General features: G+C 52.0%; 9 protein-coding genes across 9 annotated transcripts; 5 read left to right on the forward strand and 4 right to left on the reverse strand.

The window, feature by feature from the left end:
* Positions 1–251: 251 nt before the first annotated feature.
* PV05_07012 (uncharacterized protein) lies at positions 252–1,691 on the forward strand (the record flags this gene model as incomplete). Its single annotated transcript, XM_013459795.1, has 2 exons — positions 252–831; positions 1,000–1,691. 2 exons carry the CDS (start codon positions 252–254, stop codon positions 1,689–1,691), a joined length of 1,272 nt encoding a protein of 423 aa, XP_013315249.1.
* A 563-nt stretch (positions 1,692–2,254) lies between these two features.
* Positions 2,255–4,961, reverse strand: PV05_07013 (acetoacetate-CoA ligase). The gene is made up of 9 exons (XM_013459796.1): positions 4,469–4,961; positions 4,122–4,407; positions 3,977–4,066; positions 3,902–3,927; positions 3,746–3,846; positions 3,573–3,697; positions 3,314–3,519; positions 2,946–3,260; positions 2,255–2,876 (listed from the first exon to the last, which is right to left on the reverse strand). The coding sequence occupies exons 1-9, from the start codon at positions 4,917–4,919 to the stop codon at positions 2,482–2,484; spliced, it is 1,995 nt and encodes a 664-aa protein (XP_013315250.1). The 5' UTR covers positions 4,920–4,961; the 3' UTR covers positions 2,255–2,481.
* Positions 4,962–5,598: 637 nt separating this feature from the next.
* PV05_07014 (uncharacterized protein) lies at positions 5,599–6,897 on the reverse strand (the record flags this gene model as incomplete). Its single annotated transcript, XM_013459797.1, has 2 exons — positions 5,599–6,714; positions 6,763–6,897. 2 exons carry the CDS (start codon positions 6,895–6,897, stop codon positions 5,599–5,601), a joined length of 1,251 nt encoding a protein of 416 aa, XP_013315251.1.
* Positions 6,898–7,382: 485 nt separating this feature from the next.
* Positions 7,383–7,925, reverse strand: PV05_07015 (uncharacterized protein; the record flags this gene model as incomplete). The annotated part of the gene is made up of 1 exon (XM_013459798.1): positions 7,383–7,925. The coding sequence occupies one exon, from the start codon at positions 7,923–7,925 to the stop codon at positions 7,383–7,385; it is 543 nt and encodes a 180-aa protein (XP_013315252.1).
* A 276-nt stretch (positions 7,926–8,201) lies between these two features.
* Positions 8,202–10,740, forward strand: PV05_07016 (methionine-tRNA ligase). The gene is made up of 2 exons (XM_013459799.1): positions 8,202–8,466; positions 8,516–10,740. Exons 1-2 carry the CDS (start codon positions 8,371–8,373, stop codon positions 10,418–10,420), a joined length of 2,001 nt encoding a protein of 666 aa, XP_013315253.1. The 5' UTR covers positions 8,202–8,370; the 3' UTR covers positions 10,421–10,740.
* A 253-nt stretch (positions 10,741–10,993) lies between these two features.
* PV05_07017 (uncharacterized protein) lies at positions 10,994–12,938 on the forward strand. The gene is made up of 2 exons (XM_013459800.1): positions 10,994–11,391; positions 11,445–12,938. Exons 1-2 carry the CDS (start codon positions 11,134–11,136, stop codon positions 12,273–12,275), a joined length of 1,089 nt encoding a protein of 362 aa, XP_013315254.1. The 5' UTR covers positions 10,994–11,133; the 3' UTR covers positions 12,276–12,938.
* On the reverse strand, positions 12,791–15,544 carry PV05_07018 (uncharacterized protein). Its single transcript, XM_013459801.1, has one exon. It carries the CDS (start codon positions 15,370–15,372, stop codon positions 13,156–13,158), a length of 2,217 nt encoding a protein of 738 aa, XP_013315255.1. The 5' UTR covers positions 15,373–15,544; the 3' UTR covers positions 12,791–13,155.
* A 215-nt stretch (positions 15,545–15,759) lies between these two features.
* PV05_07019 (uncharacterized protein) lies at positions 15,760–18,519 on the forward strand. Its single transcript, XM_013459802.1, has 2 exons — positions 15,760–17,885; positions 17,945–18,519. The coding sequence occupies exons 1-2, from the start codon at positions 16,175–16,177 to the stop codon at positions 18,067–18,069; spliced, it is 1,836 nt and encodes a 611-aa protein (XP_013315256.1). The 5' UTR covers positions 15,760–16,174; the 3' UTR covers positions 18,070–18,519.
* A 583-nt stretch (positions 18,520–19,102) lies between these two features.
* Positions 19,103–22,907, forward strand: PV05_07020 (uncharacterized protein). Its single transcript, XM_013459803.1, has 6 exons — positions 19,103–19,891; positions 19,939–20,206; positions 20,267–20,368; positions 20,419–20,625; positions 20,676–20,814; positions 20,865–22,907. The coding sequence occupies exons 1-6, from the start codon at positions 19,764–19,766 to the stop codon at positions 22,568–22,570; spliced, it is 2,550 nt and encodes an 849-aa protein (XP_013315257.1). The 5' UTR covers positions 19,103–19,763; the 3' UTR covers positions 22,571–22,907.
* Positions 22,908–23,055: the final 148 nt, after the last annotated feature.

Raw genomic sequence — 23,055 nt, forward strand, 5'->3', positions numbered from 1 at the left:
ATATTAGATGTAGTCGCTTATTTCAGTAAGAACAACACCCCTGCTTGTCTAGAATGTTTCGTGCTGACGCTACAAGACGATGGAAGACGTCGACATCGTCAGATTGATCCCGTCTACGAATCAAGGCGGACTAAGTCCAGAAAGCAGCTCAGAAAGAAACTAGCAGTCGATAACTTGACAACAGAAGAACGGTCTGATCAAGGACTAAGTGCAGAGGTAGGCAACTTAGGAAGTCTTGGAGGCCAGCATCAATGCTGAGTGATTTCCCGCCCTTGAAAGTCATAAGTAGCCTTTCCTACCCAGAGTTAAGTCACAACAACATTGGCCTTGAGAAGAGCAAACGCACATTCTCTCCTTGGAATGCTTCCTACAGATACACTCCTCTGCCTCCTGGCCATATCCGATTGTTGCGATTCAAGACAAATCCGATATATTCCGCGTGGAAGTTGTCGTTCGACCTCATACTTGTTTCACTTGATGACCATCCACCCTACGAAGCCCTATCGTATCGGTGGTCGTCCAAAGGCGGCAACGACAAGGTCGCTTGTGACCGAGGGACTCTTCAAGTTTCTGCCAACTGCAAAGCCGCACTCAAGCATCTGAACAAGGAGCACAGATTGTTGTGGGTCGATGCTATCTCTATCAATCAGAATGACAACATGGAAAATAATCATCAAGTCGCCTTGATGTCGCAAATTTACAGCCATGCTGAGAGAACTATAGCATGGCTCGGCGGAGACGCGGACGACGCAGCATCGTGTGTGGCAGATATCAATGAGGCGCAGCGCTATCTTGACGGCTTAGAGGATGCATCGACACTTAAACGAAAAGGTAAGAACTCCCTGTTTCTGTCATTCAGAGTCTTAGGTATGGGCGCCACTCGAGCATTACTAGGGTAGACATTCCCGAGATCGAGTTGACAAGGGTACCTCGCCTGAACCAACGGTAGCTTTTGTGCTCAAGGGCACGGTTCACTGACGCTCTTGCATAATTCAATAGTCGCCATGCTGCAGGACGGGTGGTCTCAAGGAGCGTTTTACAAACTTCTATGCAGAGATTGGTTCAGCCGGGTCTGGATTCTGCAAGAGGTTGCGCTGGCAAAAGAAATCTGGGTCAGCTGTGGAGACCAGACGACGACATGGTCCTCTTTTATAGGCGCGCTTGGAAAGCTCAAGACGAAGTACAGACTTCCCAAGGAACATTGGGCGGCATGGAACCTGGAGACCTTCAGGAAGGATTATCAACGAAATGAACGTCGAGGCGTGAGCATTCACGCCGCAATGGCGCAGTCGCGTCAGTGCGAAGCCTCTGATCCACGCGACAAGGTATACGCCCTGCTTGGTGTCTGTCCCGAGCTTGCCCAAGAGATAGGTGAGCCGGATTACAGCCTTTCCCCTGCCGTTGTAGGGGCTCGGGCGCAAAGGGCATGCTTCAATGGCCGCTTGGGGGTCAATGCGCTCTACCTAGTCTCGGTGGGAGAGCGTCTGGAGAAGAATATACCGTCCTGGGTTCCTGATTTGAGCACTGGGCTCAAGACATGGCCACGACGTCCGCCTCTTTCAACCCCAAGCGATGGGCTCGCTACTATATTACCGTGTCCTTCTGGTCAAGACTCCCAGTGTCTGCACATCAAAGGCACATTTGTTGACACACTCACGTCGCCTTTCGAATATACCCACTACGACATTTGAAGACCTTGTCGCACAGTGGCGCACATGGCGGACGCGCTACGAGGAATTGGATATGTACAACTCCGAGAGTAAGATGAATAGGGTTTTCGCTTACTGGAGCACTCTTTACTGCGACTACGAAAGTCATATCCCGGCCGGGGGAACCCTCTTGACTTGGCACAGGCGCGTTGTTCCCAATTCCAGCTGGTACACAGCCCAACCCCTGGACAGCAAAACGAAGGCTTTCCGCGATGTGAAGGCGTCCGATTTCGTCGAATGCACAGTCGAGCGCATATTCGGGTTGACCAATCTACGCAGAATAGGACTGTTTCCCAGTCATGCTCGAGTTGGAGATCGCATTGTGCTTTTCAATGGTGGATCCACACCTTACCTTGTTCGCCCGGCATATCATGATCCAGGCAGGTATTACCAGACGAGAATGCGATGCCGAACCAGGTCCGAGTTGGGATTCGAGTTGGTTGGCCCGTGCTATGTTCATGACTTGGGCGGTAGCTACGCCAGGGCAGAAGCTGTAATGAAAAGCGAGGAAATGGTGATTTTCTAGCGCAACGATGAGGTGTAAGACCAAGAAGAGTGATCCGAGAGTTGGGACACGAAAGCAGAGATCAGAATGCTGCCATGTTTGAAGTTGGCTGTCGAGTACACCAAAGGCTCAGAGGAAGACTGCCGCCGAACCCAAATATCAGGACTTGACCACAAAAAGGTGAAGTTTGAAGGTGCAAATCCTGACAAAGGCTTGACTCCTGGTCCCAGCTTGGGGCACATCAGTGTATCGCCACATCTTTGCAACCTATAGTCTTGCTTTTGCCGGCAGTGGTGGCAAGTTGGCGAAAGCTTTATATTCCTCCAGACACTCCGGGTTGACAGCCGTGCCTCCAATCTTTGGTACCCGACCAGAAACCACATCTTTGACAACGTTCTCAATCTTCTTGCCGTTGGCAGTATAAGGGATGTCCGCGACTTCAAGAATGTATGACGGCACATGTCTGGCGCTCAACTCGGTCCTGATAGCTGTCCGGATCCTTTGCTCCAGCTCTTTGCTCATAGGTTTCTGTGCAAGCTTCAAAAACAATAGAACCCGTTCGTCACTATCGTGTTCCCTTCGCTGACCCACGGCGATGCAGTCTTCAACCTCTTTGAACTTGTCTACCACGCCATAGAGCTCGGCGGTGCCGAAGCGTATCCCTGTCAAGATTTAGCCACCTAGCCAAAGAGACCCCGCAAGGCCACATATGGGTGGCTACTGGAACTTACCTCCAGGATTGAGCACTCCATCGCTCCGACCAAGGATGGTGAAGCCCTTTGTAGCGGGGTTCTTGCTGATGAAGTCGCCATGACACCATACACCGGGGAACTGGTCGAAATATGCTTTTCGGTACTTCTCCATGCCATTCTCCCCCCAGAACGTTACCGGCATGCTGAAGAACGGCTTCGTAATCACGAGATCTCCCTTTTCTCCAGTATCTTCGATGTTCTTCCCGGAGGCGTCCCAGATCTCTACGGCCATGCCGAGACATTTCGTCGCAAGTTCCCCGGCATAGAAAGGTCTCAGCATTGACCCGTTCACGACTGAGCTGTCAGCAAGACTGCTCAAAACCGAGGCTTGGGTTCCCAAAACTTACTGGCGCTCACCAGATCTGTTCCACCGGAGCTGCTGAAGGTAGCAACATGGCGGGGGAACTTCTGATAGAACCACTCTGACAGCTCGACAGAGAGCGGTGAACCCGTCACCAAGGTAAGGGCAAGGTTCTCCAGGTTTGGCATGGCCCCAAGGCCGTGCTGCTTCAGAGCTGCGAGGAACTTGGGACTTGTGCCCCATTCGGTCACACTACGGCCTTTGTTAACACCACTACCCCCCAAAACTCATCGGACAAGTCTTACCCTTGCTCTGAGAGTAGTTGTACTTGGTACGCGGGACTAGGGTGTGATGGACTGCCGTCGTACATCACAATTCGAGCACCTGTGCTGAGTCCCGCCACGAGATAGTTCCACATCATCCAACCAGTCTTGTGTTCGTCAGCGTGGAGACCAGAAAGCGCTGTTTTGAGGCTTACTGTAGTGTATTGGTAGTATACGGAGTTCGGACCCATATCTTTGATCAACATGAGGTCTTTCTTCTGCTGCAACAACGCCGCCCCACCCGCGTGACATATGCCTGCGGCCGGTTAGCGTTGGAATATTGCTTCTCTGGAGACGAAGAGTTTACCAACATTTCGGTGGGCCGGTCGTGCCGGATCTGAGTACATTTAGCATAGATTCAAGAGTACCCCATTGCATCAACTCACGAATACAGGATATAGACAGGATGATCGAACTCAACTTGCTCAAAGATCAATTCCTGGCGCGGCGCCTGCAGAAAAGTTTCGAGAGACATTCTATGGTTGTCAGTATCACAGAGTATGGCCCGAAAGTCAGTGATTGATGGCTCACGAGTTGGTCCCACTCCATAGATGACCCCTAGTAACGACCACCTTCTCCAGCTCACTAACCGATGCCTGGAGACTCCGGACGACTGAGCTAACTTTCTGTCGTAAATCCTTCTCGCCGCCACCGTAGAGCACTTCCGTGTCCACGAAGAGCACCTTCGGCCGAATCTGCAAATACCGCTCCGTGATACCTTTCTGTCCCATATCAGGGGCGGTCGACGAAAAGATAGCACCGACAGCAGCCGAAGCCAACAGCACAAGCAATGCCTCCGGTGAATTTGTCATTACCGCTTTGGACAGGTCAGCTTTCCTCTTCTCCTCCCTACAGAGCCTATGAGGGTCACAACTCACCAGCGACTCGGTCTCCCTTAGAGATTCCTGCCTGCTTGAACGCGCTGACGTACCTCTCGACTTCCGCTCTCAACTGCATCCAAGACAGATGTCGCCATTCTGTCCCGCCCTCGCGACACGCCGATATGGCGATGGCATCAGGATGCACTGCTAACCCGGTGGCCAGCATGTTCTCGGCATAGTTCAACCGCGCTCCGGGGAACCATTGAGGTCGAGGCCACATTGACTCAAGTCCAACGGCTGTCGCGGTTGGTGGTTTGCTGTAAACCATGCCACAGAACGTCCAGACCTCCACGGAAAAGGTTTCGAGCTCATCGACAGACCAACGATGGAGGTCATCATATGTCTCCAACTTGAGGCCGTACTTTCGGTTTATCAGCCGTCGAAAACCGTCCGCCTGGCTGAATTGTGGCGCAGGATGCACCCACAACGGTTTCTGTGTCGCCGACATATCGTCTTTCCACACCTCGTCGTCAATACAAGTCAATCACCAACTTGGAATGTTGTTTTACACTTGTCGAGAAGTTGAGGATTGGGAATGGTATACCGCCCAATAAAGTGGGCCTGGGGTTCCGGATCCATGTACCTTATGCAAGGCCGAGGCTGATCCGGAAAAGGCTGGATTTGTTCGATGCCGGGAAGGCATGGGGAAAGCCACGGGGGACTGACAGCGCTAGGAGACTTACAGAGCATGAAATAGAGGTGGCTTTCCCCTCCGCAATAAATGTTCTCGTCGCAACCATTGCAACGAGGCAGAGCTGAGCACCGGGCACAAAACTTCAACCTACCGGGCATTGAAGGCCTACCAGGAAGGACTTCCTAGGCTGCACCAACCGGCGACCAGACGTAGAAACTCGAATTAGAGCTCCATTTGCGGAAGGGCCGGCAAGAGAGACAGATAAGTCACTAGGGAATCATGACGTGCCAGTTGTCATAGTGTTGAGGAAGATAGGGCTGAAGAAATCGAAGAACTCGAACAACTCGAACAACTCGAACAACTCGAACACAGAAAACACCATCCTTGTTCCAGAAGTGGCAGCAGCAGCAGAGTGAGCGATCGTGCTTTGATTCATGGCCGAGGAGTATGTTAATAATTCCTTGTAATCCCCAGACAACATCTTCGTGCCTCATCAAACCAAGGTTTGTCCCGTGATATTCCACTCGACTTTACTGATCCCATAATTGCCCATGAGCCAAAGGGTAGTCAGATTCTCGCCTGTCCAGGCAAAATTTTGGACAGTGTAATTAGTCTGGATGCGAATGAGAAGCTGTCCGACGTCGTCTAGCACGTCGACGCCATGCCCGGAGCCAGTGAGCACGAGACCTTCTCGGCTGACCTTCAATCCATCAGGGACCCAGTCTTGAGCAAGATAGAAAGCACGCTTATTTGAAACTCGTGTGCCGTTATTGGCAACATCGAACGCGTAAATGGTTCGCTTGCCCGTGGTATTGAACGTTGTACCCTGACCTCGGTAGCCAGGAGCGATGGCGCCGTAGACAGCGCCAGTATCCGAGATGTACAACGTGCTCCCATCAGGACTGAAGGCGATACCATTGGGTTGTTGAATCGTATCATCAATGAGGAATACCGCACCGCTTTCTGGATCAAATCGATAGCTTGCGGCGGGCAATTGCGGCGCAGTGTCTGTCAGTCCATTGAAATAGCTGTAGTCAGGATCCGTGAAGAAGATATCTCTTGATGTTGGATGGACCACTACATCGTCCATATTGTTGAAGTAGAAACCGAAGTAATTGTTCAACAGCACTGTCGACTGATTTGTAGCAGGGTCCACTGTACGCAGCGAGACTCTTTGCTCGATTCCTCCCAGACTATCATTGCCTCCACTAGCCGCAAAGAGAAGCTGGCCGTTGCGGAAAGTGCCGCCATTTGGCGCGTAGATCGGAGGGTTAGGAGTGTAGTTGCTCAAGGTTGGAGGGTCTTGGTTAAGATCAACTAGGAGCTGAGGCAAGACGCCTGTGGGTGGTGCCAGCTGAGAGATGAAAAGGAGGTTCTGCTTTGGAGCATATATTGGCGCCTCGTGGACGGCACTGGAAACCGAGAACATAAACTCATAGCTTGGATTATCGCCTAGGTATTGCAAGCCTCGTTGACGATCAAAGACAACAAAATCAGCGGTCTTGAGGAGGTCGAAGGTTGACGCGTTGCCAACACTAGTATTACGGTAGTCGTAGTCAGCTTGGTTATTCGAGATTGACCGGTTGAAGTGATACGGCAACACTGCGCTCTATCGGATGTCAGTGTTTACCAACGACATTCTTTGTTGAAACCGTACATATTTGTTGACACAGACAACGCCCCCATTGGAACCGCAATGTTCCACTATTGGCCTAGTCACACCAGCTGGTTGGACCTGGGCCGCCACTGCAGCCGCCAGAATCGCGGCGAGGATACTTGTAGATGGCTTCATGGTGATTATCTGGTCACTTCCTGAGAGACGGCAAGTCTGGGAGGAGATACCAGACCCGATGGCGGGCGCGAGCTTTTCAACCGAATCCTCTGCTGCGGGGTTGGCACTTTTTCTCTCTTAGCTACCAGGGCATGATGAGGAGTAGCTGCATGGTTGCGCGTCATACCTCGCACCGGTGAGTTCTTCGTGGAATAACCCGGGCACGGTGAAAAAGACCTGTCGATCTTTGGCTGGCGTACCTGAGTTGGGGAAGAGGCGTGGAAAAAGCGCGGCCGATCTGCAGTGCATACCTCCGACTGGGTGTATGACGGTAGTGGTGTTCCTGATGTTGTGGGGTTGAGCAGAAGATTTGCGGAGAAGCTTGTCGAGTAGCAATTGCCGGGTCGGCACTCAGGTCCGTATAAAACCGTACGGTTGCCGACTGTACAACTTTTGGTGGAGGTCTCAAACCCCCAATCAGCATGCATGCAGGAAACAGATCAAGGTCAACGTCTTGCTTGAAGTCCTGTTGCGTCTTCGATCCCGACGTTTGTAACAGCAGCAGGATTTAGCGATTCGCCAACGATATTGGCAATCACCTTGGCTTTGGCACTAGCCTTCGCAATTCGGTCATCAAAGTCCGTTACTGCTTCGTCCGAGTTGTCTTTGGCCACTGTGATGCCATCAGACGCAGATTGTAGGCTATCGACATGTTTCCGAAGTCGCGTATTGTCTGGAAGGTGGGGGAGCGCCACCACGTTTTCGTCCAATTTTCCTGATGCGATGGACCTCGGCGTTGCGAAAGGACTTTGTTGATGGCTTGTTCCCGTTTGGACTTCTCGTTGCGACGGCCGGAATCTGCTTTGCCAAACAAGGCCTCGTCCATGCATTCTGCCGAGTTCGATGGCCTTTTCGTAGCCTTTCTCAATCCCAAAGACCTTACCTTCGATCATGCCAGCATATTTGCTGTCGGCCACTCCGGACTCATGTCCTTGTTGATAGAAATCATTCTCGAGCTCCAGCAGATCGTCGAAGAGATCTGGTGCCATGTTACCGTGCCCAAGATATCAGGCAGTTTGACCGTGATCTTGACAGCAGAGCGGGAAGCCAGGGGTCCTGCTAGTCAAAAATCCCTTTTGCTTTTCAAGGCTGTTGTCGACAGTCTGCACAGATTGCTAGCCCTCTCGCGTGACTTCTAGATGCAGCTGGACGCCTGTATGACAAATTTGAGGAAGAGAGGCGTGAAAGCCGGTGTTGGGTTTAGCGCCTGGGCAACGATTAGATTAAGGAACTCGCCGCCACAAGTGCCTGCGGGGGCAATTTGACTCATTCAATATGACACAACCCGGCGCCGCCTTTAGCAATCACTTTGTACCATATGCGCGAGGCTGTTTCCCTCAAACCAACAGCTTCTAGACATTGAAGACTCCTAATCTCTATCTACCTTGCGAGCTGTTCTCCGGTCACCTGCCAAGGGAGTTCAAAGTCGGCCTCATGCCAACCACGCCCGTTATGGGCTCCGAAAAGATCCTCCCACAAGAGGGCCAAAGAAATATTCTGATTACTTCTGCGCTACCATATGTGAACAACGTATGTCTTCTGCACCTCTCTGAGGACTCGTGACTGACCAGTGTCATAGGTACCACACTTGGGCAACATCGTGGGCAGCGTACTGAGTGCCGACGTCTTTTCCAGATACAACAAGGCTCGCGGCCGACCAACCCTCTTCGTATGCGGAACCGACGAGTATGGAACAGCTACCGAAACGAAGGCCTTGGAAGAGGGAGTAACACCGGAAGAGCTGTGTGCAAAGTACAACAAAATCCACGCCGAGATTTATGAGTGGTTCGAGCTCAATTTCGACATCTTTGGTCGGACGCCCACGAAACAACATACGCAAATCGCGCAAGAGATCTTCCTACAGCTCCACGCCAATGGCCACTTGACGGAACATGTCAACAGACAACCCTTTTGCGAGAAGCACGGGAAATTCCTGGCAGATCGCTTCGTCGAAGGCACGTGTCCAAAGTGCGGCTACGACGACGCTCGTGGAGACCAGTGCGATAAGTGTGGCAGTCTACTCGATCCTCTGGACTTGATAAACCCTCGTTGCAAAGTCGACGGTGCGACCCCTGTTACAAAAGAGACGAAGCACACATACCTCCGGTTGGATGAGCTTCAAGCAAGAATCGAGGAGTGGTCACAACGTTCAATTGAAAAGGGCGGATGGTCAAGAAGTGCGAAGGTCATTACCGAAGCATGGTTGAAGCAAGGTCTGAAAGAAAGAGGCATTACTCGGGACTTAGCCTGGGGAGTACCTGTTCCACTTCCAAGTTACGAGCACAAAGTCTTGTATGTGTGGTTCGAGGCATGCATTGGCTATCCCTCCATCACCGCCAATTATACCGAAGAATGGCAGAAGTGGTGGAAAAATCCCTCGAATGTGCAATTGTATCAATTCATGGGCAAAGACAACGTTCCATTCCACTCCGTCATCTTCCCTGGATGTCAGATGGGCACTGGCGAGGAATGGACTCAACTACACCACTTGTCGTCGACCGAATACCTCAACTACGAAAATGGAAAGTTCAGCAAGAGTCGTGGCATAGGGGTCTTCGGTAACAATGCAAAGGACACTGGGGTGCCTCCCGATGTATGGAGATATTACCTGCTTAAGAATCGACCCGAGTCAGGCGATACCCAGTTTGAGTGGCGCTCATTCATCGACGGCAACAACTCCGAGCTCCTGGCCAAGCTGGGGAACTTTGTCAACAGAGTCATCAAGCTTGTCAATTCTCCCAAAGCCTACGCAGGGGTCATCCCGGATTTCGACCAGCATAATCTACCTTCCTCTTTCAAGGAGCATCTGGATGAAATCACGGAGCTAACGAAACAGTATCTGGCTGAGATGGAAGCCGTTCACCTCCGCAATGGCCTCCTTGTTGCCATGAAAATTGCAGAGGCGGGCAACGGCCTGATTCAGGCACACCGACTCGACAATTCGTTAATAGCGAGCGACCCAGCTCTTGCTGCCGCCGTGGTAGGGACGGTAATTAACTTGATCTACCTCTGCTCAGCGATCTTCGAACCTTATCTCCCAGCGACATGTGCGTCGATACGCAAACAGCTAGATGCCGGTTTCCTACAAATTCCGTCCGAAGAAGACCTTGCAACAGGGTGGTTGCCGACATATATCAAGCCTGGCCACAAAATCGGAAAGGCAGAGTACTTGTTCACCAGGATCGACGAGAAGAAGGCAGATGAGTGGAGGGAGTTGTTTGGCGGTAATCAGGCTGAGCGTGAGAAAAAGAAGAAGGAAGAAGCCGAGCTTGCGGCCAAGAAAGCAGAGCAGAAGCAGAAGGCTAAGGCGAAGAAAGCTGCTCAAAAAGCTGCTAAGGCTGCAGGAGGGGAGACTGTGGAAAAGACTGCCAAAGGTGGTTCTAAGGGTAAGGAGTTGGCCAACGGTGTGCTCGAGGTCGGGGAAGATGCTGCCGTACAAAAGGTGACAGATGGAGTCGCCCAGGTGACTTTACCAACATCCTGAACTGTTCTGACGCCATGTGACACTCGCAAGAAGTGTAGGCTAGATATCGGGGGAGACGGATTATGCGACATGAAAGAAAAGCTTTGGGTTCGGACGGAGTCCTTTTTGTTCGTCATGAGGCCCTCAACGGTCTAAGGGAGCTTGGTCAGGAAACTTCTCTGCTACAAGCAGAGCAAAAGAAGATACCCGGGTGGCAGGCATCAGATGAAAGACGACGCAGTAGATGTAGAAGACTCGCCAAATAGTATTGAGAGAGGTTATCATATCCGAAGTTCTGGTCGTCTCCTCAAATTATTTCCTACGAGGCATGTCTAAATCAGTTTCCTCCATTGCATAGAGACACTGGTCGGTCTTGGTCTCCTGCGATTTCGACCCTCTTTAATATATGAATACTCGAATACTTGCGAGACTGAAAGCCCTCTTGCTGGCCTGCGAGCCTGATAGACCGAACAGACCCGGAACAAGTGCTTCGCCGTATTGCCACTTTAGCGTCACTTGCGTCGCCGTACATAAGGCTTGGCAACTTCAAGTTCGACTTTCGCGATTCCTCCGCAGGCAAGTGAATCGCGTGAACTGTCGCGTCTGCCTTCAACAGCTCCTGCCTAACATAGGGACTCTTATTAATATCGAAAAGTTTGCACATCTCGAGGATAGTCAGACCGGAGCCATAACATCTTGCAAGTCGCATCTGAAAGCGGTCGATACCCGGCAAGATGTCAGGCCTGTTTGGAAGCGCGGCCTCAACCACTGCTGCCTCAAGCACAACTGGAGATGTCTCGAAAGATGTCGCTTTAGTACAACCACCCGAGGACAGTATATCGGGCCTTGCATTCTCTCCACAAGCCGACTTCCTCGCAGTCTCATCATGGGACAAGAAAGTCAGAATATACCAGGTAAACGAACAAGGCCAGAGTGAGGGCAAGGCGGCAATGGACTTTGACGCTCCAGTGCTAGGTTGTGCTTGGTCTGAGGTATCCACCATCGAGACAGCTTGGGCAAGATTTCTTGCTAACAGTAGTCCTAGGACGGTCAGAAGGTCGCAGGCTGCGGCGCCGACAAGACCTTCCGACTCCTCGACCTCGCCTCCGGCAGCATGACCCCTCAGACCCTCGTCGCCCATGAACAGCCCATCCGATCATGCTGTTTCGCAACCATAAACAACTCGCCCATCCTCATCACCGGCTCGTGGGACAAGACTGTGAAGTATTGGGACTTTCGATCACAAAACCCTGTCGCAACGTTGCAATGTCAAGAACGAGTCTACACGATGGATGTCAAGAACAAATTACTAGTCGTCGGCACAGCAGACCGATACATCAACATCATCGACCTCAATTCTCCCGAGAAGTTCTACAAATCCATGCAATCACCCTTGAAATTCCAGACTAGAGTCGTCAGCTGCTTCACAGACGCTACAGGCTTCGCCGTGGGTAGTATCGAAGGACGATGTGCGATTCAGTATGTCGAAGAAAAAGATTCGGCCAACAATTTCAGCTTTAAATGCCACCGAGACAATCCGAATACGACAGGACCAAATAGGGATGTCGCCAACGTTTATGCGGTCAATGCTATTTCCTTCCACCCTGTGCATGGCACGTTCTCGACGGCCGGTAGTGATGGCACATTCCACTTCTGGGACGGCAATGCGAAGCACAGGTTGAAGGGCTATCCCAATGTTGGCGCCCCAATTACCGCGACGGCATTCAATAGGCAGGGGACCGTCTTTGCGTATGCGGTGTGCTACGATTGGAGTCAAGGTTATCAGAAGAACACGCCTCAGATCCCGAATAAGATCATGTTACACGGGGTGCAGCCGGAGGAGGTCAAGCCCAGACCTGGAGGGAAAAAGCGATAGTCTCGCCGCGACTAGGTGAATTGACGAACATGATTATTGTTACCTTGGTTGGCTTTCCGCTCGAACGAACGAATAAACTCCTCACCTTCGAATGCGCCTGGCAAGTTAGCTTGTCTCAGACAGGCGACAAGATCAACTAGCCGGTAATACTCGCAGACCAAATGCAGATACTGCATCATGAGTCCCAAGACACGGGAGACCTGCGAGAACTTGCAGCTCGCCCGTCAAGCGAAGAACCACGCTCCTACCCAAACTGTGTACGAGCGCGGAACAGCTCAGTTACAGTTATGGGAGTAGTCGAGCCGACACGAGCACCGGACTGAGGATGAGAGTTGACTATCAGTACAAGGCTGGACAGACTGGCCCACCATGCATTTCGCACTGGCATTGTAACCTTAGATAGATGCACGAAATGAGCTCGACAACGAGATTCTCGTCGGAATCCATCTGCTGCATTCCATGGCGATACAGTACTCGTGAATGTTCGCGCCAATTCTATTAGCATCCATCTACGGGAACTTTTGAAGTGCAATTTCGAGCTCATTTGTGCCGTTCGTTACTCTACAGTTCTACAAAAGTCCATACAATCCAGACGGACCAGCGCCCAGCTTAAACCATTGATGCTTACCTCTCTTGTGGAAAAGCAGCAGCACCGTAAACTCCATAGCTTATGCCGATCTCATTCGAATGCATGCCCAGTCCTTTCCATATTACAAGTCCTTGACAGAGCCATGATGTTCCATTTTTCTCCCTGCTGGACACCGAACTCCAAGCCAAGCCAAGCCAAGTACAACACAGCACAGCACAGCACAGCACAGCACAAGACGATCTGGTCGCCCCGAAACCCCAATTTGCTCTGATTCCATCTTTTGCCGGATTCTCAATTCATATCCATGCCGTCCTCATCATCACCCTCGGTCTCTTCGGCGGTCTCGCTGGGCCGATGACTTCGACGTCGATACCTGTACCCACCACCAACACCGAACCCATCTATGCCGGCATCGTCGAGCTCTTCGCCACCAACGACTCTGCCCTCGGTGTCCACAACTTCACACAGCTCCATAAGACTCTGTCGACTGAGACTTCTGAACCCTTCGGTCCGCACGATGCGGCCCCAATTCATTAGGCAGAATCGTGCAGCTCTTGCTTTCAACCACTCCTCTTCAGTCCGGCCAGCGCGCTCCCAGATCACTGCGGCGTGCTCGATGTCGATCTCGCGGGAGAGTCGGTTGACGCATAGGAGACGAAGCTTCGGCATGTCGTACAGGTTTGCCATGACCAACATGCCGGCAACATCCGTTAGATCACGGCAGAAGATAGGATGAGGCGCAATGCTGTCCGTGTACAAGTAATAGAGGAATGCGCGGACGACGGAGTACGGCTCCGGGATGTGCAGGCGAGACGTCTGGTATTCGATCATTTTTGACGCGTAGAGGCGCTTGAAGTGTGGCCAGCGGGCTTGGAGAATCATCTTATGTACGTGTATCGGTTGGGAGACATTGCTCCCTTCGGACACAAGCATGTGACTGCTAGTCGAGTTGATTGAGAATCTGGCCTGAGAGCCGGTCTCAGATACGTCGTCGTCGTCGGTCGGTTCTGTGTTGGCGGTGATGATGAAATCACTCATACTGTTCTCGGGAGGTTGGTCGAAGATCGCCGCAAGGTCAGAACCAAGACCGGTGCCACCGCTGAGGGAGCTGGAATGGACGGTTTGTCGTTCGGAGGCGAGAATGCGGTTCTGCTCAGATGAGAGTGTCGAGTCCTGGGTGCCGAGAAGGCCGTACCTCTTGAGGTCGACAGCTAGGACTTCGCTCAGCTGCAAGTCTTGCCCTGTGGCAGAAGCATCTTCAGCAGCAGACCCGAGCAGCCAGACCTTGGTGCCGTCCTCGTTGATGGTGCAGTAATGCCACTTGTAGCCAGGTTGGAAGAGGTCAGGCCCTTCAACCAGGCGTTGCCATCTTAGAGAGTCCAGCTCGAGGGATGATAGGTTGCAGTCGCTGTGGCGGATGGTTGACGATGGTGTTACAAAGTCAAGTAAGGTGCCTGAAGAGCAGACATGGAAATGTGTGCCTGAAGACTGCAGCGGTACGTGAGGACCCGAGACGAATTTCAGCGACGATATCGCCCCTGGGGCTGTCGGTTTTTCTCTGCGGGATGACCGAATATGGACACTACCTGAGTTAGCCGCGTAGGTGTCAACGCGATCGGCTCTGGTGGGGTGCAAGAAAGGGTCCGATCGACTGCTTGGTATCCGGCCCATTGTAGGGTATTGCCTTGCGGAACCAGACAAAGCAGGGCATCCTTTTAGATCCAGCCACCATATCTCAGATGGACGTTCCATATCGGCGCCCAAACCACCCAGAACCCATAGCCGACCACCCCATATCCAGGCACTGTGGTCGAATCTTTGGACGAAACTCCATGTCTTTGACCATGTCCATGTTTTGAGATCCAAATAGCAAATGTCGTCGAGGATGTAGTTAGCTTCGCCCGTCAGACCGCCAATGACGAACAATTTGTCCTCATAGACAACGGCGGCATGCCTGGCACGACCTTTCGGCACAGGTCCCTGGACTTCTGGCTGAGTCCAGTGATGATCCTTGAGGTTCAGAATGACAACATCGGATAGGTATTCCCGGTGTTCATTCTCTCCACCATAGACAAGGAGTTTGTCACCCTCGTAGAGCGAGGCTGAGTGTCCCATACGAACTCCCGGAATGTCTCCATAGTTGTCCACTAGCGCCCAATTTAGCGTCTTCAGATTCAGCTTCAGCACGTGATTGTAGACTTCGTCCGTAAACTGGTCGAAGCCTCCAAACGCGTAGATCTGCTCGTTGCCGCAGTATGTCACGGATGCATTAACCAAGCAAGCCGGCTTCTGACCGGTCGTCTTGACAATTTTTGGTTTGAGGCCATCCTTAGATGACAGGGCGTTCTTGGCGGGGCTGGTCGGCATCAGGTAAGTGGAGCCAGTTGGGGTGTTCGAGCCTGATGCCGTTCTAGAGCCAGAGGACAGGTTGTTGAAAAAGACAGAAGTTGCGGGCAGGGGAGTTGGTTGGAAAATATGAGGATGTGGTGTCGAGGGTTGTGCCATCATACGAAAGGGAGTCAGGAGCGGCTGCGGAAGAGGGATGTGGTGTCAGTGGCCATCCACTCCAGAATGAAGCAGGTCGGCCCAAGGGCTGAAGCCCGAGAATATGTCTGCGAAAAGTCGACAGCTGGAGGATCGATCATGCGTGTAATCTCGGAGACAGAGAGGTGGCCTTGAATGGACCAAGTTGAAGAAAGTTAGGACAAAAGGGCTGAAGTTGATGTTCGGGTCGGAACAATATTTCGCCTTTACACAAGCTTGGCGATGACATACTACGTAGTAACGTGGATCTGACACGTGACCGTCTCACCAGCTCGCCGGCAACGGCTGCGGTTGCCCTGTGCGACTTGGATTTGCGATAAATATGCTGCTCGCTTCTTGCTGAACGCTTCCTTTTCTTCTCTTACCACAACCTCCTCTACGTTCCTCAATCCCATATCTTCCTCTGCCACATACATCATTGCTCGCGCATAGCATACGGTCCATTAGATCATACTTGCATCTGCTAGAATTGGTCGACCCCCCGACTGCATCGCCTTGCCGTGCAAAGCTCGGTTATTCAATCATCCAACAATTACAGCGAGACACAGAGACACATACTAACCAACATCACGACAATAGCGTCTCAGGATCCATTCAGTTGAGCATCTTGGGATATCACTGAATTGCTGGACTCAGGCACAGACTTCCACGACAAGTTCTGGTTGCTTAATCGACAACATTACTAACCCTTCGAGATCTTGATTGATTCTCGAGACTTCGATCGAAACATTAGATTGTCCATTCGATCATTAACAGATCACACATCATGGCAACTACAGCCGTATCAACCCCTCTGAAGAGCCATCATGGCATCTTCTCCACAAAGACTGCAGGTGGCAGAATGCCTCTCACCCCTTCACCGAGAAGCAGGACAACCAGCATGCCCACCAATGTCTCCGCAAAATCATCCCCCTCTACTCCTCTGCGCAAAGACCAATCCATCCACAAGTCGGATCCCTCTAGCTTCTTCTCTCGATCCACCTCGCGATCGGTTTCCAAATTTGCCTACGCAAGCTCCCCAAAGTCCAACATCGCCAAAGTTAGACACTCACCGAAGCAACTCGAGCTTGGTGTGTCAGAATGGACCTTGACTGGCACTGGGCCAAACACCTCCACGCCATCGAGGGAGAAGTCTAGAAAAGAGACTGCTTTGAGATCAAGAGTAGGAAAGACCACCATCAGACTTCCACACAACACTGCAGACCGTTTCATCCCGAATCGCACTGCGAGTGCCGGTCTTGCCACCGCAGGTGCAGCCAAGCATGATGAGAACACTCGTCCTCGCACTGCTGACGGATCTATTGTCCTAGCGAATGCTGCCAGTGCTTTTGATATCTCTGCCCGAGGAGCTGATGCAGACATCACTACTGCTCTTGAAAGCCTCGGTCTAGAGGACGACAACACAACTTCATCTTACACCCGCACAAACCCAGAATCAACCGCATACGAATCAACTTTAGCTTCTGCCTGCGGCATTTCGACCAGTCAGCGGATCCTCGAATTCAAGCCTGCTCCTCCTGAGTCATCCAAGCCTATTGATCTCCGATCCCAATACAACCGACCACTGAAGCAAGCTAATGCTCAGTCTGCACAGTTCCGCCGACGCATTCAATCTGCTCCAGAACGTGTGCTTGATGCACCCGGACTTGTCGACGACTACTACCTCAACTTGCTCGACTGGAGCGCAGGCAACCAAGTTGCTATTGGGCTCGAACGCAATGTCTATGTCTGGTCGGCTGAAAGTGGCACAGTGAGCTGCTTGCTGGAGACTTCTCCAGATACTTACATCAGCAGTGTGAAATGGTCTGGCGACGGCGCTTATGTTGGTGTGGGCCTCGGTTCCGGGGAAGTCCAAATCTGGGACGTCGAAGAAGGTACCAAGCTTCGAAGCATGTTCGGTCACGAAACCCGCGTTGGTGTGATGGGATGGAACAAGCACACTTTGTCGACCGGTGCCCGCAGTGGCCTCGTCTTCAACCATGACGTCCGTGTCGCTCAACACAAGGTTGCCGAGCTCGTATCCCATACTTCGGAAGTATGCGGCCTTGAATGGCGTTCCGACGGTGCTCAACTTGCGACCGGAGGCAACGACAACTTGGTGTCAATCTGGGATGCTCGATCACTCGCAGCTCCTAAGTTTGCCAAGAAGAATCACCGTGCCGCAGTCAAGGCTCTTAGTTGGTGTCCATGGCAATTGAACCTTCTGGCAACTGGCGGTGGCTCTAATGACCGACATATCCACTTCTGGAACACGACTACCGGAGCCCGCGTCAACAGCATCGACACTGGATCACAAGTGACCAGCCTGAAGTGGAGCAACCATTACCGCGAGTTGGTGAGCTCTAGCGGCTTCCCTGATAACTCATTGAGCATCTGGAGCTATCCTACCTTGGTGCGCAATGTGGAGATCCCTGCACACGAAACTCGAGTCCTTCACAGCTGTCTGAGCCCAGATGGCCAAATGTTGGCAACAGCGGGTAAGTTACTCTGATGTGGGATGTTGGTCTTAACGAAATAGGCTAACCTTCTTGTACAGCGGCTGATGAGAGCTTGAAATTTTGGAAAGTATTCGAGCGGAAAGCGGGAGTCACTGCTTCAGCATCCAGAGAAGGCGGCGTCGGCAAAGGCGGGGCAATGGCAAAGCAAATGACTATTCGGTAATGCTGGTCTTTGAGACTACGACCTTGACCTCCGTCGACCAGAAATGGACTGGTACTTCTTCTTTTCATGCAAGGTGTTGGGGGCGGATTGGGGCCATAATTTGGAGAACGATGATAATGAGGCTCTTCTTCTTGAGGACCATGACATGGATGGTTCGGTTATGATGATTTTGTACTGTACGACTTGATTCCTGCTTGTTGGATTTGATGATGAGTCAAACATACAACCTCGCACTGGGTCTATCCAGGTCCAATACTGCGAGTTAGCTAGCCAGTTGACACAGTACTCCGTATGTCAGCTTGTTTGACCAAAAGTTCCCCGGCTTCAAGGACGTTTACCATAGCACAATTGTTCATGAAGGCGGCAGCTCAGCCAAGGCGTCCTCGGCCCAACGAGCATTCAAGTCCATGTATGATCCGGCGCTTACTTGCAGCAAGGAGAAGCCTCTCTATTACCATTGGCAGAATCGTTCAATTCGTCCTTGATGGTGTTGGCTCCGCTGGCGATGCCTCTTTTTCCCTATTCGTTGCTTTCTTTCTATCCTGCATCTACCCCTGGTCCTCCAGCCGCACCCTCTTTTCCTCTCCGTCGGCGCTTAAATCTGTCTCATGCCTGGCTAAGCTGCAGCCATCTCGTCCTAGTTGTCGCTCCCTCAAATCACATCGTCTGGCGACCGGTGATCCTCTGCACCTTTGGGCACTTTGAATGCACCTCCTCTCCCGTCTATCACCGTCAAAGCTTCAGCTTGAAGCCTCCACCAGCTCGTGGCAGCTCAGGGTTTTTGATCGTCCCCGTCTCCGAACTGCTGGTTCCCAAATTCCCCGGTGACCTGGACATGCGTCCCTGCCCCTCCATACGGAGTACTGTTGCAGCATTTCGACCAACAGCTATTGGCGCCTTCCAGCCTGCCCACCACTCACATCTTCTTCTCGACGCGCTGCTCCTCCTGAAACTACCGGACTCACATGCCACTGAGCTTAGCATCACATCCCTTCGAAAGCTAGGCGCGGCGCGAGTCTGACTTCGCAAGTGTGAAGCATGCTGGTACCTCCCACTATTGCCTTCCGCCTTCGTGCGCAATGCTAGCACATCCATAAAATGCCAACAGCGCAAACCCATGGCGAGCTCCATTAGCTCTAGCAATGCACCCGAGCCGAATCATATGCTAGGGTATTGATATCTTAGCTCGACCACTATCCGTGCTTCTTACCTTAACACCAAAGATCAGGCCTCCACCAAGAAAAAGGTATCGCCTACCATCCATTATTCGAGCCTCTCCATTGACAGCTGCTCTGATGGTATCTTCCAATTACTTTCAACCACGTCCTTCGAAGTTCTGTCTGAGGCACGCATACCTTCGCCGGCCTATGTGCTCTCCCAGCCCTCCTGGTCATGCTCTGGCACATGCATTTGGCCCCATTGATTTATTCCCACACCCTCCAACAACAATTTCTGTGCTAACCCGCATCGCCGCACGCGACCTGTTCAGCGACCATAACAAGCCCGTACTGCTCTGACCGGTCTCTGTCGACATCCAGCAGTCAATTTTTTTGGCAGCGGAATAGTCACCCTTGTCGTCCGCCGACCATTGTGCCGGACACACCTGCACGCAAAAGAGCCAACCTCTTTCGCCTAGGCGCAGTCAACCTCGAGATCCAGGTTGATTGTGCCGCAGGCCGAAAGAGCGCACAGAGATGATGGCTGTGAGAGCTCCCTTAGGGTTCAGTCCTTCGACGAATCCCCTGATATCACCATTTTCACCGTTTGGCGAGCATTCGCACTCCCCTCGACCACGAAGTGCCGCGCCTCCAGAGCAACCGATGTAGGCTCAACCCACACGATGCTTGGAATTACTGCTGATGTTGACAGGTCCGCGACCGAGAAAGATGTCTCCGCGAGCGATAATCATCTCAAAGCCCCGCTAGCTAACTACATTACCTCTCCCCAAGATCCCATTGCTCCGTCTCCTGTCAACTCGGATGTCACAAATTTCGAAGACGTAGACGAAGAGGTTGAAGAGGAGGGGACAGAACCAAGCTCTATGACAGAGGTGCCTTTCAGTCCCAATGCCACCCAGGGAACGGAAGTGACGTCTCCGCGTAGGGAGGGAATACATCACATCGCAACCCCACTGAGAGTATGTGTGATATTCGAGTTGTTGCTTTCTTTTCGAATGACTTACTGATGCTGTTTACAGGTCGCGACCGGACCGACACTGGAACAACAATTTCGACAAAGACTAGACGAGGAGAAGGAACCGCAATCAGTCATTCACATCCCGACAGGGTTTGGCAAATTTGTATGTCTACTGCAGGGACGCTGGGTCGACCCTAACTTACGCTTCTTAAGCCCAGTGATCAAGCATCGCAATCCCAAAGTGAGGAGGACTTCAAGTCAGTGGATGAAGAGCCGGAACAACCAATGGACGCAGAGACGACGACCAAGTCATCGACCCAGCAGAAGGACGGTGAAAGGGCACGAGCCGACTCTACCGATTCACAGGCTTCGGACTCCACTATCAAGTCGACGGTTCCTGAGTCCAAACCACCTGCTAAAGTCTGCTGTTCCTGTGCAAGCTCCGTAATCTTGAAAGCTGATTACCGCAGGCTCACGATGTCCCCATGCCTCCTACACCTCTTCAAACGTCCCTCCCTGCTCTTCCTTTGCACGATTGGTCAAGGACGCCGAGAGCACAGACTAGGCAAGATCTCAGCTCACTGAGTCGTCCCGGCTCAAGCCTGGCCAGTAAGCATTGCTCACCAGGATCTCGTCCAATTTGACTGACAGGCATCTAGGTATCATGGAAGGCGACGATACTGACCATCCAAGTACTGACGAAACAGGCGACGAAAGCCATATTGGCACTAATATCCTGCGTGACGCGGAAGCTGAAATCAACGCACTGCGTAATGCGCTGTCCGAATGTTGGACGTTGTGTAATACCCTGGCCAGCCTGAGCCATATTCACCGTGAGAGGATATTCAACTTTTCTGGAAGAGGTGATATGCAAGAACAAGCATGGAAGTCGTGTTGGAAACTGTGTCAGAACCTCTACAACACTCGAGACGAGAATGCTCCAGGCTCATTCTCACATGGTTCATCACGACCAACACTGGACCTTTGTCGAGATTTCTGTCAAACACTGTTCGAAGTTAGAGTGCGCGACAACGAAACTGCGGATTCGGTGTTGAGGGTCAGCTTCGAGCTGAACAATCACCTGTACAACACTCATGATCGGAGTCTACCAGAAGCATTTCGCGAAAGGACACTCGATTTCTACATCACTCTATGTCACCGACTAATGAAGCAAAAGACGAAAATGGCGGAAGAGACGGATTCCTTATTGAAAGCTTGCTGGTCGTTGGCCGAGATGCTGTTCAGTCTACGCCAGAGCCGGAGAGAAGGCAAGAAGCCAGATGAAGAACTTCTTGGATCAGCCATACAAGCCTGTTGGGAGCTGTGTGATTTGTTCAGAGAGGGCTGGACGCAGATTCGTCCTGAAAGAGGCACCCCGCGACCGAGTCAAACAACATTCACGCAGGCTTTCAATCAGGCCAAGCGGTCTGGCTTTGCCCCTTTGGACGAGAACGGAAATCCTAAAATGCTCCCCGAAACGCCAACAACCATCTTCGAAGACACAATCACCACGATCTCGCCTGATGAAGCGCCCATACCCAATATCCTTGTCCTTGGTGCGGAAGAAGCCTCAAGGGTGTCCAGCTCATCTGCTTCATCAACCTCTGCCCCTGTTCAACGACAGGTCTCACCAAACCCGCCTACCCGACATCCTCACTCTGCCAAACCAGCACCTAATACCGCAACTCACAGGTGGTCGTCGAACTCCTCAGTCCTATCTCTTCCAGCATCAGCTGTTTCCGAAGGTGGCATGAATCCAACCTCTGCAACCACGGTTTCTACTGTTCGCACCCCAGCCGAAGATCCGACTCTAATCCTTTTGAAAGCCTTGTTTGTGAAGGCTGCTCTCGCTACTGGTCGAGGTTATACACGAGCATCACCTGATCCTAACCTCAATTCTCTGCCAAATTTTGTTAAGAATCTGCCCGATGACGCATTTGGCAATCAAGCTTGGCAAGTGACTTTGCTAGAGAGCTACCGCAAAGCTGTCATGAATGACTCTGGATTCCGAAACCTGGGCGTTGCCGGCACATTAGGCGAACGGGGAAGAATCAGTGCTGTGGAGGTCGCTCGAGCAGTTCGGGGCATGACCATCTGCGTGTACGGGTTCGGTTGGCTGCGAGACCTCTATCGCCATGTCTTCGGCTTCTATGTCGAGGAGGCTCTCAAGGCAGGTGAGGCTCATGCTGGTAGCCAGCGGAGAGCACATCGCCAGGCAGCGCCCGCTGCAAGTCTCGTTGCTGCTGTTATGCATAACATTACAGGAACGCCTTCCAGTGCGGGTGGTGGCAACGCAGGTGGCGGTGGCAGTACTAATAGAAGTTCAAGTACCAATGGACACGGGCGAAGGACGGTGAGCCAGTGAAGAGGCTCCATGGTGGCGCATGATGCCCATATGTCCTACCTGGTCTCCCGGAATCGTACCCTGATATGGCCCCGTCACGAACAAGGCTTGCTAGCAGGCACCAGCCACCTATACCTCGGGGTTCGCGGTCTTGGAACATTTCCTCTTAAATCTCGAATACCCCGTGCACTGCCATCTCTTGTATATATACTTGGCACCCAGCTGGCGTCGGCAACCACTGAATTGGACTCGAACATCCTAACGAAGATACCACGAGAACAGCACCTGCGGAAAATGGGCCTCACATAGATATTTTACATAATAGCATATACTCAAGCGTAATGCGCACATTTTGCACGATTACTCTATTGCTCTTGAGGATCATAATCATGGGAAGGCCTGCGAGACTCTGTCGTCTCAGACAGTAACACGCTTACGTGGCAATGCAACGGGCAACTAGAATCGTTGCAAACTCGAGGGAGTGAATTTGATGAATCCCGACGACA

The sequence above is a fragment of the Exophiala xenobiotica genome (assembly GCF_000835505.1).
Source record: "Exophiala xenobiotica strain CBS 118157 unplaced genomic scaffold supercont1.4, whole genome shotgun sequence".
Lineage (NCBI taxonomy): Eukaryota > Fungi > Ascomycota > Eurotiomycetes > Chaetothyriales > Herpotrichiellaceae > Exophiala > Exophiala xenobiotica.